Source organism: Brugia malayi, assembly GCF_000002995.4.
Source record: "Brugia malayi strain FR3 genome assembly, contig: Bm_v4_Chr4_scaffold_001, whole genome shotgun sequence".
Classification (NCBI taxonomy): domain Eukaryota; kingdom Metazoa; phylum Nematoda; class Chromadorea; order Rhabditida; family Onchocercidae; genus Brugia; species Brugia malayi.
The window spans coordinates 7,020,352-7,034,141 of record NW_025062478.1 but is presented as its reverse complement, the minus strand read 5'-3'; the positions used below and the strand labels follow the sequence as shown (position 1 = coordinate 7,034,141).

The following is a 13,790-nucleotide window of genomic DNA, read 5'->3' as shown; positions in this document are numbered from 1 at the left end:
AATGATTTCGGAATTTATAAGGCTCTTTTTGAGTAGTTCATTGCCGGAAATAGAATTCCGTTTTACGGCTATCTTTTTATTAATTCTTCACAAAATCTATTCGTTTATTCTATGTGAATCTAAATGAGCCTTTTGACGACTCCCAATGTTCGCTGCTCTTTTTCATCCACTTCTCACTCATTTTGATTAGGTTGCTTTCTTGTCACATCGTTTCACTTCATCATTATATTATTATCATATATTATTATCGCTGGCGTAGGAATTTTTCTCTAAATAATTTGTAAGTGATAAAATTTGCAAATTGTGTTGTAGATGTTTGACTGATGTCAGGTGAACTGATAAAGAAGCAACTAATAAAAATTAAAGGTTTTTTCTTATCACTAGCAATGGTCCATGAAGTTATTCATAAATATGTACAAAGGAACGATTAGCATAAAAATGGTATTATTATTGAATTTTCTCGGCAATCCAAAGGCTTTAAAGTCGCATATTTTGGAAAGGCTGAGAAAGGGTCAAGACACGCCCAAGTACACAAATGTTTGCTAGTTTATATTGAGGATCTATTGAAGTCGTGCTACTGTCATTATAGTTTATGAAGATGATAGGTGGTCAGTATGTATCAGTCGGAAAATCAAATTTTCTCTTCTCACCAATTATACTTTTTTATTTTATTTTTAAGAAATAGCAATCATTCTTTTTTTTTTTTTTTTTTATTATTATTCATCATCTTAATTAGCATTAGTAATTGATTTATAAGCACTGTTGCTGTTCATTTCTGATTGCTTTTACTGACTAAATGAAATCCGATCCGATTCCGAATCCTCCAATTTCAATGCGACAATTGCTTAATAAGAGCATAGTTTTGAAGATAGATGGTTTATATACATATATTCATAAAGCCAAAGTAGGAGAAAGTGTTGAAATACATAGCACTGAAAGCCAACCACATCTGTTAACCAAATGTTAATATAGTAACTTATAAGTCAGTGGCGATGATGCTCTGTTAATCGAAAATAACACATTTGAAGGACACGAAATTCCGAATCACATTTTTTCTGATTCTTCTCGTCCACTGATATGGACCTGCTGGTTCTAGTGAAGTTTTCGTCGTATTCCAGATGAATGTATCGCACATATGTTTCACAGGTATTCTCGAAATGAAATTCCTGAATTTTATTTCCTGTTCTGCTCGTGCAAATTTACGATAATAAAAGGAAATAGTGATGAGCTATCTGATACCTTCTATTTAATCTATGCTATGCATTTTCGGTCGCGTTCACCGATTGTTTCCCGGTGGCTACCGACCAATTTACAGGATATTACTGAAATAAGGTATGGAAAGTTAAGTCTTTCTGAAAGTGATAGTATCAGGAATTTGTGTGTAGAAATAAAGAAAAAATAAAGCTGGTTTTTTATTTTCTGTGTTTGATCATTGTCATAAAGAAATTGCTTTTATCGAAATCTCTGGAATTTTTACTACTTCGCTCAATTTTGATATAAATAGCTAGTTAATGAGATTTCCAAAATATTTTGAACTTAGGAGAAAAAGAAACGGTAATGTAAATGTTACAAGAAAATCGCCTTCTTCATTAGCCTTCTTTTAGATATTTTAATAATAATCTGAAAATCTTAATAATCTTTATTTCTATTTTTACTCATTTGAATACCTCGAGCTCATTTCTTTCATTTTATTTTCTCTTATCTAGAAAAAGACCAAAAAAATGTCGTAATTTAAAACCCAAATAATTTGTTTTAAAACATAATGGGACCGTTAATTCTTCAAAGTTTTCCGAATGCTTTTTGGAGTGGAAATATGAGTTTTTCTGAGGAGCACAATAGTTTCTTCTCTTTATTCTTATCAAAATATTTATCCGTGAACATTATTTCTCCCTCATCAAAACCGTTAGTTACGTCATTCGTCATTCATTATCACAATCCCAATTTCCATCTTTTGCTTTGTTTTCTTAGTCAGAAGGAAAATATTTGACGGTTATGCAAGTGCATACACTTCCTCGTTTGTTTTGATTAATCATTGCTATCAGAACTTTCAATTATTAGGCTGAATAAATAATACCTTGTTTTGTTAATCATTTAAAACTGGAAACCGAGTCGAGTATAAAATTTTTGGAAGAGAAATACTTCCGTGGATTGCAATCATTACTGTTGCCAATTACAACTTAACACATCATGTTGTCAGAAATTGATCTATGTTACACAATGGTTTTGTTAAGATTCCTAATTCATATTTTTTCGCTGACTTTTCAAATGTTGAAGGTGTTATGTTAAATTTAATTGGAAATTTTTCCAATTGGTCTTACTCCAAAATAAGCTTTGTTTGAGTTTTATTAGAATAATCTTTACAATATATCTCAAACCTTTGAAGGTGCAATATTTATGAAGCTAAAATTGCAACATTAACTGTTTCCAGAAATTAATGCATTCCAAATTTTTATTTGAAGATTAGTCATTATAATGTAACTTATACAGAGTTCTTTATAGCTTGCAAAACTTACTAATTTTATTAGTACTTTTGAATAACTCCGACTAAAATAATTATACTTTGAAACGAGTCTAGTGATAAAATTGTTTTCGGTGAGGAAGCAATTCCTTATTTATAGGTGTTTTTAAGTTTAGATGCTGAATGTTCGCACGATCAATAATTTAATTCAAGCTAACTTGTTTTTTCAGTGTCTCGAATATATACCGAATGAAATACCGAAGGTGTGCTCTCATGAAGATTATTCTTTCCACATTTTGGTCTAGGTAGTACGTATTCACATGTATGAATAATATGCATGGGCGGCTATGGATGTCAGTAGGATATTATATTATCGTACACATATATAATTATGTGTAATTTAATTATTCAAGTATTTCGATCTTCTGAGCGATTTTCATTTTGTGATGCCACTGCAGCCGTTAATTGAGTTCTATTATCGCCGTTATTACTGTACAATCGAAATTATTGAAGTAATTGAAATAGCAATATATGGTTTATCAAGTAGTAATAGAGTGTGTGACACTGGAAAATTCATCGGGGACTCAAAAATTTTTTTCGACAAACTTTATTAAAGTTTAAAAAATGTTCCATCTATCCAATCTTCTACTCTCCTCCGTCATTCTTAAATATGTCTCCTTTTATGGTACAGAAAAGAACGGAGAAAAAGATCTGACGGCTTACTGACGTTTAATCAAATGAGAGCCATTGAAAGCTGCGTGTTTGACGTTGAAGATACATCCATCTCCCTTGTGAAATATTTATCCCAATGAAAAATTGTACTTTTGCACGATCCTTCCTTCATGAAGTCATATAGAAGACTCAAGATTGGTCAGGTGAAATTCTCCACCTTACTCTTTTATTTTATTGACATACGTGTCTCTCTAATTATCCGATTCATAGACTGATATTCAGACAAAACAGACAATTGGTCATATGACAAATTCATAAAGATGAAATAGCAGAGCTTTCTGTGGTGTTCTACATTGCTGACATTGCTCCAAATCAAAATTTCTTGAAAATTAATCATTCTGAAGAAAAATCTTCTAAAAATCTGCGATATGTGCGATTTGCATAAATTTTTGATGAAATTATCACTAATGATGAAAAAAGTCTTTTACCTGATATTCTGAAAGCAAAGCAAAGGTAACATTTTCATCCAGAACCGTCGAGAACTTCAAGATAATAGTCTGTTCAAATTTGGAAAAGGCGAATTTGCTGCCCTCTTCAGTATACTCAACATAGCTGTTTCAGAAGTCTAAAAATTTCAAATTATAGAAACGTCTAACACGGTTTTCATAGTATTTACTTATTTTGCTGCATTTATTACTTATTTTAATGACACTGTAAGAAAAGTTAAAATGAATTATTCAATCAAAATTTAAATAAATTACACAACGAGCTGCTTTGTTGAAATTTTTTTAAAGTATCCAATTATAATTTATTTATTTTCATAGGTTAGTATATGTAAGCTTTTCAATTAGTAGCAATGAATTCATATCGTTTTTATTTTATTAAACTCTAAACTTTCTCTATATCTAGTTAAAATCTAGTAACTTGCATCATTGTTATTAAATAAAAAGCTTGTTGCCTTCTGGAAATGTCAGAGTAGTGACAAAAAGTGATTACGGTGTATTTCATAGGAAAGTTCCTGAGTCTAAAGGTTAGCCTGAGTCTTCCTATGTTTTTTGCATTTTTGTTTACACACTAATCTTGATGGATTAAGTTATCCTCTTTGCTAAAAGATAAGCATAAAGGATGAGGCTTTTTGAACAATTGTGTCAAAGAAAGGTTTGGATCAGATGTTGGCCTAGCAAGACTTGTCTCATGGGAGTGCTTATCTAAAAGCTGAGAAAAACGACCACTTTCCTTGTTTCCACTTTATAGTTTTTTATGTGCTTTTGTTTTTGTAGTTGACTTCATAACGGAACATATTATTTGCAGAAATGAGCTTCCAAAATATATTAAAATTGATTTCAAAATGATAGGTACTGTATTGTAAAAAGCTATAAAAAGAAGAAAGTTTCAGTCAATTTAGACAATTAAGAAAGCCTACGCTTAATTTCTGCCATTGTATGCTCTGTCATTGAATTACAAGTTGTGGGCTGTAACAAAGTATTGATAACTATTCAGCACTGATTAAATTTGAATTCATTTCCCTAGAATGCTTGCAAAAATTTTCCTGTTTTCGACAGTCTACTTCAGGAAATAAACATAGGAACTTCTTTAGAATAATCTAAAAGCCTTAGTCAATTAAAGACACAAGAAATGTCATAGTGCATCTCACTCGATTCATGTTGTTGTAATTTAAGATTTTTCCTTTGCGAATATCTTGTCACTCTTTAATGTGACCAAGTGGAAGAGAGATGCGGAGGGACGGATATGAGCAAGTAACAGAAAGAATTTGAAACAAATTATCACAGAATGATAAAGCTTCATAAAAATAGAGTGATAATTAAATCTGCTTTGCAATGTTTTTGCAGCACATCTCTACTGCTTGTTTGTATACACATCAAATAAACAAAATACCATATTGACTGAGAAATGGTCACCTGTTAATGCGTGGTAAAATCTTAAAGGGCACTTGCTTATTATGTAGAATGTTATGTAGAATAGTGTCATTCTGCTGTTTTAAATTAGTAATTCATACAGCAAATAATTAGCTAAGAAGAAGCAAGAATTCAATGAGAATATATAAAACTATTGCAGAATAAAAGATGAATTAAAAGGCAGAGTGATGGTACAAAATCAAATCGAACTCTGAATTTGTTCATGTACCAGAGAGAAAGGGAAAGAGTGAGAGAAGAGATAGGAATGAAACAGTCTGAAAAGAAGAAAGAACTTTTTTGATGATATGTTGTGGTGAAATATCGACTTTTTTTTTTTGTTTCATAAATATCGCATACATTTTAAGAAGCAATATTTTATTCAATAGCATTTTTAAATGCAAGGTAAAGCTTTCTTTAGTTGATTACAAAGTTGATTTTGATAAAAGACAGTGATGAAATTTGAGATGGAGAAAAATTTTTAAGCAATTTATGCTGGCCTTTGACGTGATGCCAAGCTACTATTGCCTTATTTTCAACGATATATTTTGAAAGATACATTTTGAAAATGGCTTGAAACTATGATAACTAAGGGCCTGAAGGTTGAGAAAAGTTATTCATATGATGTCTGTACTCAGATAAACACCTGTTTGCAAAGAATTCGAAAATTTACCTATATCAGAAAAAAATTATGGGAAGCTTATTTCTTTTCATATTCCCTTCTCTCATCAGCTTTTTTTAATTCCTGCTTTAGAAATAATGAAAGTAGACAGTGATACTCATTGATTGCTGTGATATTGCAAGCGAAAACTGACATAAATTCTATTTGTTTATGAATAATATCTGTGTCACATTGCTCGAAATTTTTCGAAGCTTTGTAATTGGAACTTTTGTGTGATGATGAACTGTAAGTACTTATGAATTTCACTAGAATCGAAGAGTAACTTCTAATATAATCATCCAGGATTAATCTGAGAGTAGGGGGCGAAATGAAAGATCCTACTGAGACAAGAAACGTTCTTGATTCCGATAAAAACACAATCGGTTAGCTTTTCATTAAGACAACTACTAAAGTTTTAAAAAGTAATTATCGTAGTGCTTTAGAATACTAATTAAGGATCAATGATTTTAACCACAACGAAAGTTGAACTTTTCTGATAATACATATTTCTCTCCGCTTACGATAGCATTGCTGCAAAAATTTTTCTTAATCAAAGCAGTAAAAAGAAAAGAGGACATACATAATTCATAATTCAATAAACTTTCACTCATGAATTTAAACTTTAAGCCAAAAAAAGAAATTCAAAGAATTCTTATTTATAGTGCCGAACGTTTGAATTATTTCATAGGACAACAGGATGGAGAAGGAGGAATTTTGGAACAAATTGGTGAAGATAGGCCAACTGATTTTGCGATCAAAACACATAAAGATCAGATACGACGGGTTCTCTTTCTTTCATGCTTTGAAAATTACGTTTTTTTAATCAGATAATTTGCTGATCCGGTTATTGCTGGTATTACCATATAATAGAAGTGGCTTTTCAAAGAAAAAACTGTAGGCCTGATTTTGTAAAGCTACTTACTTGCTAATTTGCAAATATAAATTTAATTATGATGCAGAAACTAAGAATAGTACTGCCACATATCGGTCTTGTGCTTCTTTCAACAGCTTACACAATTCTCGGTGCTGCTATCTTTCATCATGTTGGTTTACCTTTCCAGTTTCTTCCTCTGTTATGTAGCACTTCTCACTTGTCATTGATAATTCTCGTCTCTAAACTGTCATAACTTCACCAAGTGTTTTCATCAGTTTGAAATGCCATATGAAGTGTATATTCGTAACGAGACTGCTCACCGAATTGAAACCTTAAAACAAAAAATTATCGACAATTTATGGATGTTAGTACAAATGAGAAACAGTAGCAGAGAGGTGACATTTGAAACTTGGTCCAAAGCAGCACATCTTGGGTTCGTTTGTTTCTAATTTCGTACTGAAAAGATTAAATATTGCTTGAAGATCAAAAATAATATTAAAGCTCAAATTTTGAGAATGTTGTACACATTCAAAGAAGTCGGAATAGTTTGTTTAAGTGATTGTTGCAGAGAATTTTTATAGTACTAACTTAGAAAATGACAATTCAAAAATTTTTAAAGTTCATAACTTTTGCTTTTGCACCTTATAGATTTTCTTTTTCTAATAATTTGGAGAATACTTCTCGAAAGAGTGAAACTATGAAAGTTTTTCGCTATAATGAATCCTTGAATTGGTCAAGAATTCATTTTACTTAAGCAATAATTTTAAGACAACTTAGTGCTATTAAGCTAATTGATGATCAAAGAAATAATTAGTTGTTAGTGTTAAATTAAATTTCGAAATTTCAAAATTCAACTGAGGAATTGCAGTATTAATGACGTAATTCGTGATGTGTTTATTGATTATACGAAGAATTATATGACACCCGATGACATAATCAAAGGTGCCGGACCGGTGAAATGGTCGTTCGGTTCCAGTGTATTTTTTTCATGGACTGCTATTACAACCATTGGTAAAAGTTACTTTGGTCAAATTGTTCCGTTTATATTTGCAAGTACCTTTTTGCTTTCCCACTTTATTTATTTATGTAATAAGAAATAAACAAAGTATAAAAATAAGCGACAGATTAGCGCTTCGAAAAATACATAAGACAAAATAGGAGCGACCTGTGACATTTGAAATTTAATTGCTTTTCATAAAGGAATCTTGTACTGTTTTTACAAATCTAAAATTTATGAAAGAGCAAAATTAAATGGATTGAAGTTTTTTCTCAGAATGAGCTGGGCATAAGTGTAGTCGCAGGACTGGTATGATTTTTCGGCTTGCAAAATTTCTGGTTTGCTTATCCGTTATCCATGAATTATATGATGTTTATTTGCTTTTCTAATGTGGCTGAGAGTTGTTTAGTTATACTGTCAGCATTTTCAATCAGTCCGAAAATTAACTCTGCTTGAAATTCCATATCGATTACTCTATCCTCCTTCTTTAGCTTTGAGAATTTTGATTTGAATTTAGGTTATGGACATATAGTGCCGAGAACCAATGAAGGCCGGATAGCATGTCTTATGTATGCATTGTTAGGTATTCCGTTAATACTTGTCACCATTGCTGATATTGGACGATTTCTCTCCGGTAACGCGTTTTTTCCATGCTAAGCGCTACTTCAAAATTGCGCCCAGTTTCTGTTTTATTGTTTCGAACACACGAATATTGCAGAGAAACATTTAGATTTAAATCCTCAATAAACTTAAGAAAACTTCAAGCAAACATTTTCGCTGAATAAAAAACTTCCATAATCTTATCTTCTTCCCCTTCTTTGCTCAGCTCTAATACTCTGGTTGAATTTTAAATTACATCCTCCAGATCATTTATAAAAGCATCGAAATTCAGAATTAAGTTCAAATTTTGTATGTGTTATTAAGTGAAGATGAAAGAGATGATTCGAACAAGAAAATGAATTCAATATCTTACCAATTGTAAAATTTGTAGCCGGTATAGTCTGGGTTCATTGCATGATAAAATTGGTACGTTTGGAACTGTTTCGAAAAGTCGCACAATTTTGCGTATATTGTTGCAGTTGTGTTCCTTCTATCAAGTAAAGTCCCTTTTAATATGATCTGTCCTTTGCTAAAATATCAATTTTTGAATGCTTAAAATCAGAAATTTAAACAACAATTACCTGAAAAGATAATCGCATAGTTGGCCATCGATCACGTCTTGATTTGGAGGAAATTACATCTTATCTTTTTAATTATCAATTAATACATTTCAATAAAATACGGCTGTATTTGCTTTCGCTTTCTTTCGTTTTATTTTTACAGAAAGAAAAAAAAGCAGCCGAAGACAATGTCTGCCAATGATGTTGCAAATATTAAAAGATCAAAACGACGACGACAGAATCACATCGACACTATTTCTGAAGCAGGCACATTTGAGGGTATACTTCTTGGTATTCTATTTATTAGAATACATTTCGATTATTCACTCATCAAAAATGATCTTTACTCCTTCATTTAATAAGTGAGAATTTAGGCATCAAATGCTGAAATAGAAGACTATGTGAGAATCGACTGAACGAAAAATACTAATTAATGTATATGAAACTGATGCGAAGAGTTTTAACTTGTAATGCAATTGTAATTAACTTTTATTATACTTTTAATTATGCTGGAATGTAAAAATGAGTAATTCAGTATGAGCAAGTAAAGTTGACATAAATTTTGCAGATATATCGGAGATTCATACACAAGAAAGTGAAAAAACAATTTCGGAAGATACACAAGCAAGAGCAGATGAATTGGAGGAATATGAATCCCATCATGACAGGCGCATCTCGGTGTTATTTGTGCTCATCATTATGATAGGTTATCAGTTTCGTCAAGAACTTTTAAAATCAGTCAGATTTCGTTTTCACTTAAAGAATGTATTTTTAAAAATTAAATCAAAATTAAAAAAATTAAATTCCGGTTATTCTTAAACATCAAAAAATTGCAGGTTATACTGCTGGTGGTGCATGCCTTATGCAACTTTGGGAAAACTGGACATTTATGGAATCATTTTACTTCTGTTTCGTTACTGTAACCACTATTGGTTTGTCATATCTTCTTGAAACTTCGACTAATAATGATTTTAAAATGTGAATGTTTATATATTAGATATGCTATGACTAACTGACCAATGATGAAAATTACCCGCAGTATAATTCCAGAAGACCAATTCTCGATTAGAAATTCATAATGCATTCGAGAAAGGAGGTTGCAGGTTTTGGAGATATCGTACCTCAGAATGCGGACTTTCTGCCAGCAACGCTCATGTATATCATTATTGGCCTTATTATTACAACGATGTGTATCGGTGCTCTTTTCTTACTTACCGAATTACAGTTTTTTAAAAATTGCAAATAACAGCATTTTGCAAGTTACCCAGCAAACAAATTACAGATTTGGTAGGAAGCGAATACATTCGAGATATTCATTTCTACGGTCGAAGTTTGGGGCGCAGTTTTATGACAATTGGCGGTAAAGTTGTGCATCTTGGGGAAGTCAGTTCTTCTCGCAGTTCTTTATTTTTCCTAACTTTTCATTAACTTATCATTTAAAATCTAAACAAATTCATTTGATAAATGGATTTGAATGGTTTGAATCAAATAATTTTGATCTTTCACTGTAACTGTGATTGCATAATGAAATTAGTAATATTGTCACGTAGCTTATATCAAATTGACTATTTTGGTGCAATGTTTTATCACGTTGTAAATTGAGGCAAAATGTCTTCTCAAATCAAAATTAATTACATTAATTTTGATTTGATTTATTATTATTAAATCGTAGCATTTGTCGCATCTAATCATAATCGAGTGAGGACAATAAAAAATTTTGAGAAGCCGAATCTTTTTTAATGTTGCTTTATTTGTATAATTGATATGAAAATGAAAAAAAAAAAAAAAAATGAATTAGAGGTTGTTTTTAGGTATTTGGTTATGTAGCGTTTCTCCAGAAGAAATATGGCCTTACTGCGGAACAGATCAATAAGCTAGCTCAATTACCGGAAGAATATTTGCTTGAATGCTTAATTAACGGCAGGCAACCTGATCTAAATTGGATCGGTTATTTTTTTTTAAAGTTTTTTAAAGAAAAGATAATAAAACAATCATCATATTCAGTTCTTTTCATCTTTCTGAAGTTTAACCTACTGATTATGTAGTGCTAAGATAAAACTTCTCATAATTGCCATTCGTACTGGATTGAAATGTGCAAGAAAACATTAAGCATGGCGCATTTGTTACAGCTGCTGTTTTAATTTTAACAAATAATTCCTTCAATTTTTGACAATATTTCAGTTTCATTAGGTTATGATGACTTTGATCACTGATTATCTCTGAACAATTTCAGATGGTCGTCCTTATGTACCACCTGATATTTATTATTTCAAATGGATTGAGCACCCGCGTACGCTCTCGTTTGTATCAGAACGTGTGTTAGCAAGTATGGAATCACTGGATTTGAATACGAGTAAGTGCAGTACAGCAAGGACACTCACGCCACGTGAGTATTACCAAAGGATTTTGCTGCAGTACTGCAAGCAAATACAACCTACTGGTCAGCAACAGCAACAGCAGTCATCCGATACTCAAGTGTAAGATCATTTCTAACTATTGTGAAGCTTGTGATAAATATTATGCAAAATAGCAATGTATGATAATCTTCATTTGTTTGTTAAGGTCTCAAGAATTCATAAATTTTAAAGTTATTGAACATATGCCACATTCATATACACCTAAAAAGTGCTGAATATCTGGAATAATAATTAACATTTGCTGAAATAATTGTTTATTCATTAGTTATTGGTAAATTTTCTGACTTGAATATTCTAATCAACAAGTCATCCAATGTTATGACAAATGTCACCGACTACCTGGTAATTTATTTTGAAATAAAAGTTATTTTTAATAAATTCCTGTTTGTATTTAAGAAATTTAGAATATCATCGAAATTATTGATAGCCAATGTTATTACTTGCATCAATGCACCAAAATTCATCTATAGCAATTTTTTCAGAGTTATTGTAAATTTGAGAATTATGGTAATTTTTAGTTAATGAAAACTCTGTTTCAAATTTTACCCTCTGAATGGAATTTTTATTAATCATTTGTCGTATGTTTGTATATAAAGGCATTTTCATGTTCACATTACAACCATTCTTTATTTCTATATTTTATTCGTTTTGTGTGTAGTTTTATTGAAATGAAATTATGTTTATTTTGTGACTTTGTGATTTATGCATTTGTGATTGAATTGATAGTTGAAAGAGAAATTTTGACTGTTTATTTTGTGAAATTATGTTTATTTTGTGACTGATTTATGCATTTGTGATTGAATTGATAGTTGAAAGAGAAAATTTAGAACTGCCGCAACAAAACTTGCCTTAGTTTCTCAATTTTTTATCAAACTGTGAATTGAAAATGTAGAAGAATAAAATATGGCCTTGTCATTGAAATTACTGGAAGAGAAAAAGAAAGTATTTTGCAAAGATAAATGAGTTTAGAAAAACTAATAAATTGAGAAGCATGAAACCAACCTGGATGCATATTGAAAATTTGTTGAAAAAGTTGATTGTAAATATGAATAAGAATTTGAAATCTATGCAAGGACTCATAGTATTTCCTCATCATCTACAATAAACGATAATTGAAAGGATTTGTTTTAAAAATGAAAGGTTAATTTAAGATATTAATTATGTTGGCGTTGCGTAGCAGCTAAGAGTGTTGTTGTCCTTCGCAACGTTGTTTTGCAAATGAAGTTTAGAGAGAAGAGAAGTAAGTGAGGGATACTCCTATTGTTATCATTATTTTTTCGATATTTTTAGCACTTATTCTCATCGTTGAATAAATTAGAATTGTTTGATTAAATGCTTTGATAATTCTTACCAAAATCATAAGGAACATTTTGCTTTGCAATTCTTCCTGTTTATACTTTATTGAATGGTCAATCTTAAATGACTTTATTTTGAGATAAATTTTCAAAAAAAAGATAAATGATATTCTAAAGTAATTTCAAATTTATTCTTACTTGTTTTGACCATCTAAGAGCAGAATTGATAGCTACAATTCGGTGATTTTTGTTCTTTCCTATGATTTGTCTAGAAATGAAGACACTGACAAATTATAACACTCTTTGTACCATACTTTGAGGAGCTCACATTATGCGCCTAAATGCAAAATACGTGTTCTGCGTTCAGCATTGCTTGCTACGCTCTTCAGTTCTATTCTTCTATGCAATATTTTCACAGACCACAGCTTTGCGATGCTACGTTGTAAGTTTCCTTTTTTATTTTTCCTCGTTAAATTTATTTTTCTTTTTTATAAACTCCACTGAATTAGTTTACAGAGTGGACCCACACCAAATAACAATAGTGTTGACGTTCCACTCCAGGAATGTCACCCAACTGTAGTGTCCTGCATGACAACAATCAGTTGGGTAAACAATTTCTCCTCGTTCTACTGCTCAACAAGAAAGTGCATTACAAAGGTTGTTACATTCATATTGACGGTGTACTATTTCATCCATCCTTCCCACAATCTTAGGACTAGAAGTTTGCATTTACATTAACATTCCACTTTCTATGACCATATATCATTTCCAAGTATTCCTTTTTAAGCAGTTGACTAGACTAAAATACAGATGAATGTAGCTCTTACATTCTAAATACACCTATATGTAATCTTCATTTTATCTAAAGATTTCTGATTTCTTTTTTAAAAGTTGAGAGTAATATAAAGCTGAAAATTCATGAGCAGACTGGAGAGACCAGTTCTTCCACAACATCGACATTCTACAACACTGTAAACGATTCGCAAACGATCTACTGCTGTTACACAGATGGATGTAACTCTCATTCTTCGACACGTTCCCTCAAATCGAGCTTATCTTTTATGATCCTCATAACTGTCATCTTCTTTCGCATCAGTTGATAAAACATTTGCCACTTTAACAGTGATAGTTCTACGATAGGAATGTAAAATTCGAGATGTGGAAAAATTATTTTCAGACACTGTCGAAAATTTAAGAGTTCTGTAAACAGCAAGGAGGACCCGTTTCTAAAACTTACCTATTATAAAGCTAGAAAATGAATTCATATAAACGATTTATCTCATTAAGAGTAAGTTTGAAGTAGATTTTTCAGCCGCATTGCAAGCATTAAAAATTAATTTCTA

General features: G+C 31.2%; 2 protein-coding genes across 2 annotated transcripts; both read left to right on the top strand.

The window, feature by feature from the left end:
* Nucleotides 1-6,313: 6,313 nt before the first annotated feature.
* Nucleotides 6,314-11,216, top strand: Bma-twk-13 (Uncharacterized protein; the record flags this gene model as incomplete). Its single annotated transcript, XM_043081966.1, has 13 exons — nucleotides 6,314-6,487; nucleotides 6,664-6,747; nucleotides 6,854-7,011; nucleotides 7,447-7,589; nucleotides 8,093-8,209; nucleotides 8,567-8,672; nucleotides 8,899-9,014; nucleotides 9,304-9,441; nucleotides 9,572-9,667; nucleotides 9,839-9,931; nucleotides 10,018-10,118; nucleotides 10,547-10,682; nucleotides 10,969-11,216. 13 exons carry the CDS (start codon nucleotides 6,314-6,316, stop codon nucleotides 11,214-11,216), a joined length of 1,710 nt encoding a protein of 569 aa, XP_042937900.1.
* Nucleotides 11,217-12,778: 1,562 nt separating this feature from the next.
* On the top strand, nucleotides 12,779-13,547 carry Bm13462 (Uncharacterized protein; the record flags this gene model as incomplete). The annotated part of the gene is made up of 3 exons (XM_043081965.1): nucleotides 12,779-12,889; nucleotides 12,964-13,104; nucleotides 13,374-13,547. 3 exons carry the CDS (start codon nucleotides 12,779-12,781, stop codon nucleotides 13,545-13,547), a joined length of 426 nt encoding a protein of 141 aa, XP_042937899.1.
* Between the last annotated feature and the right edge of the window lie 243 nt (nucleotides 13,548-13,790).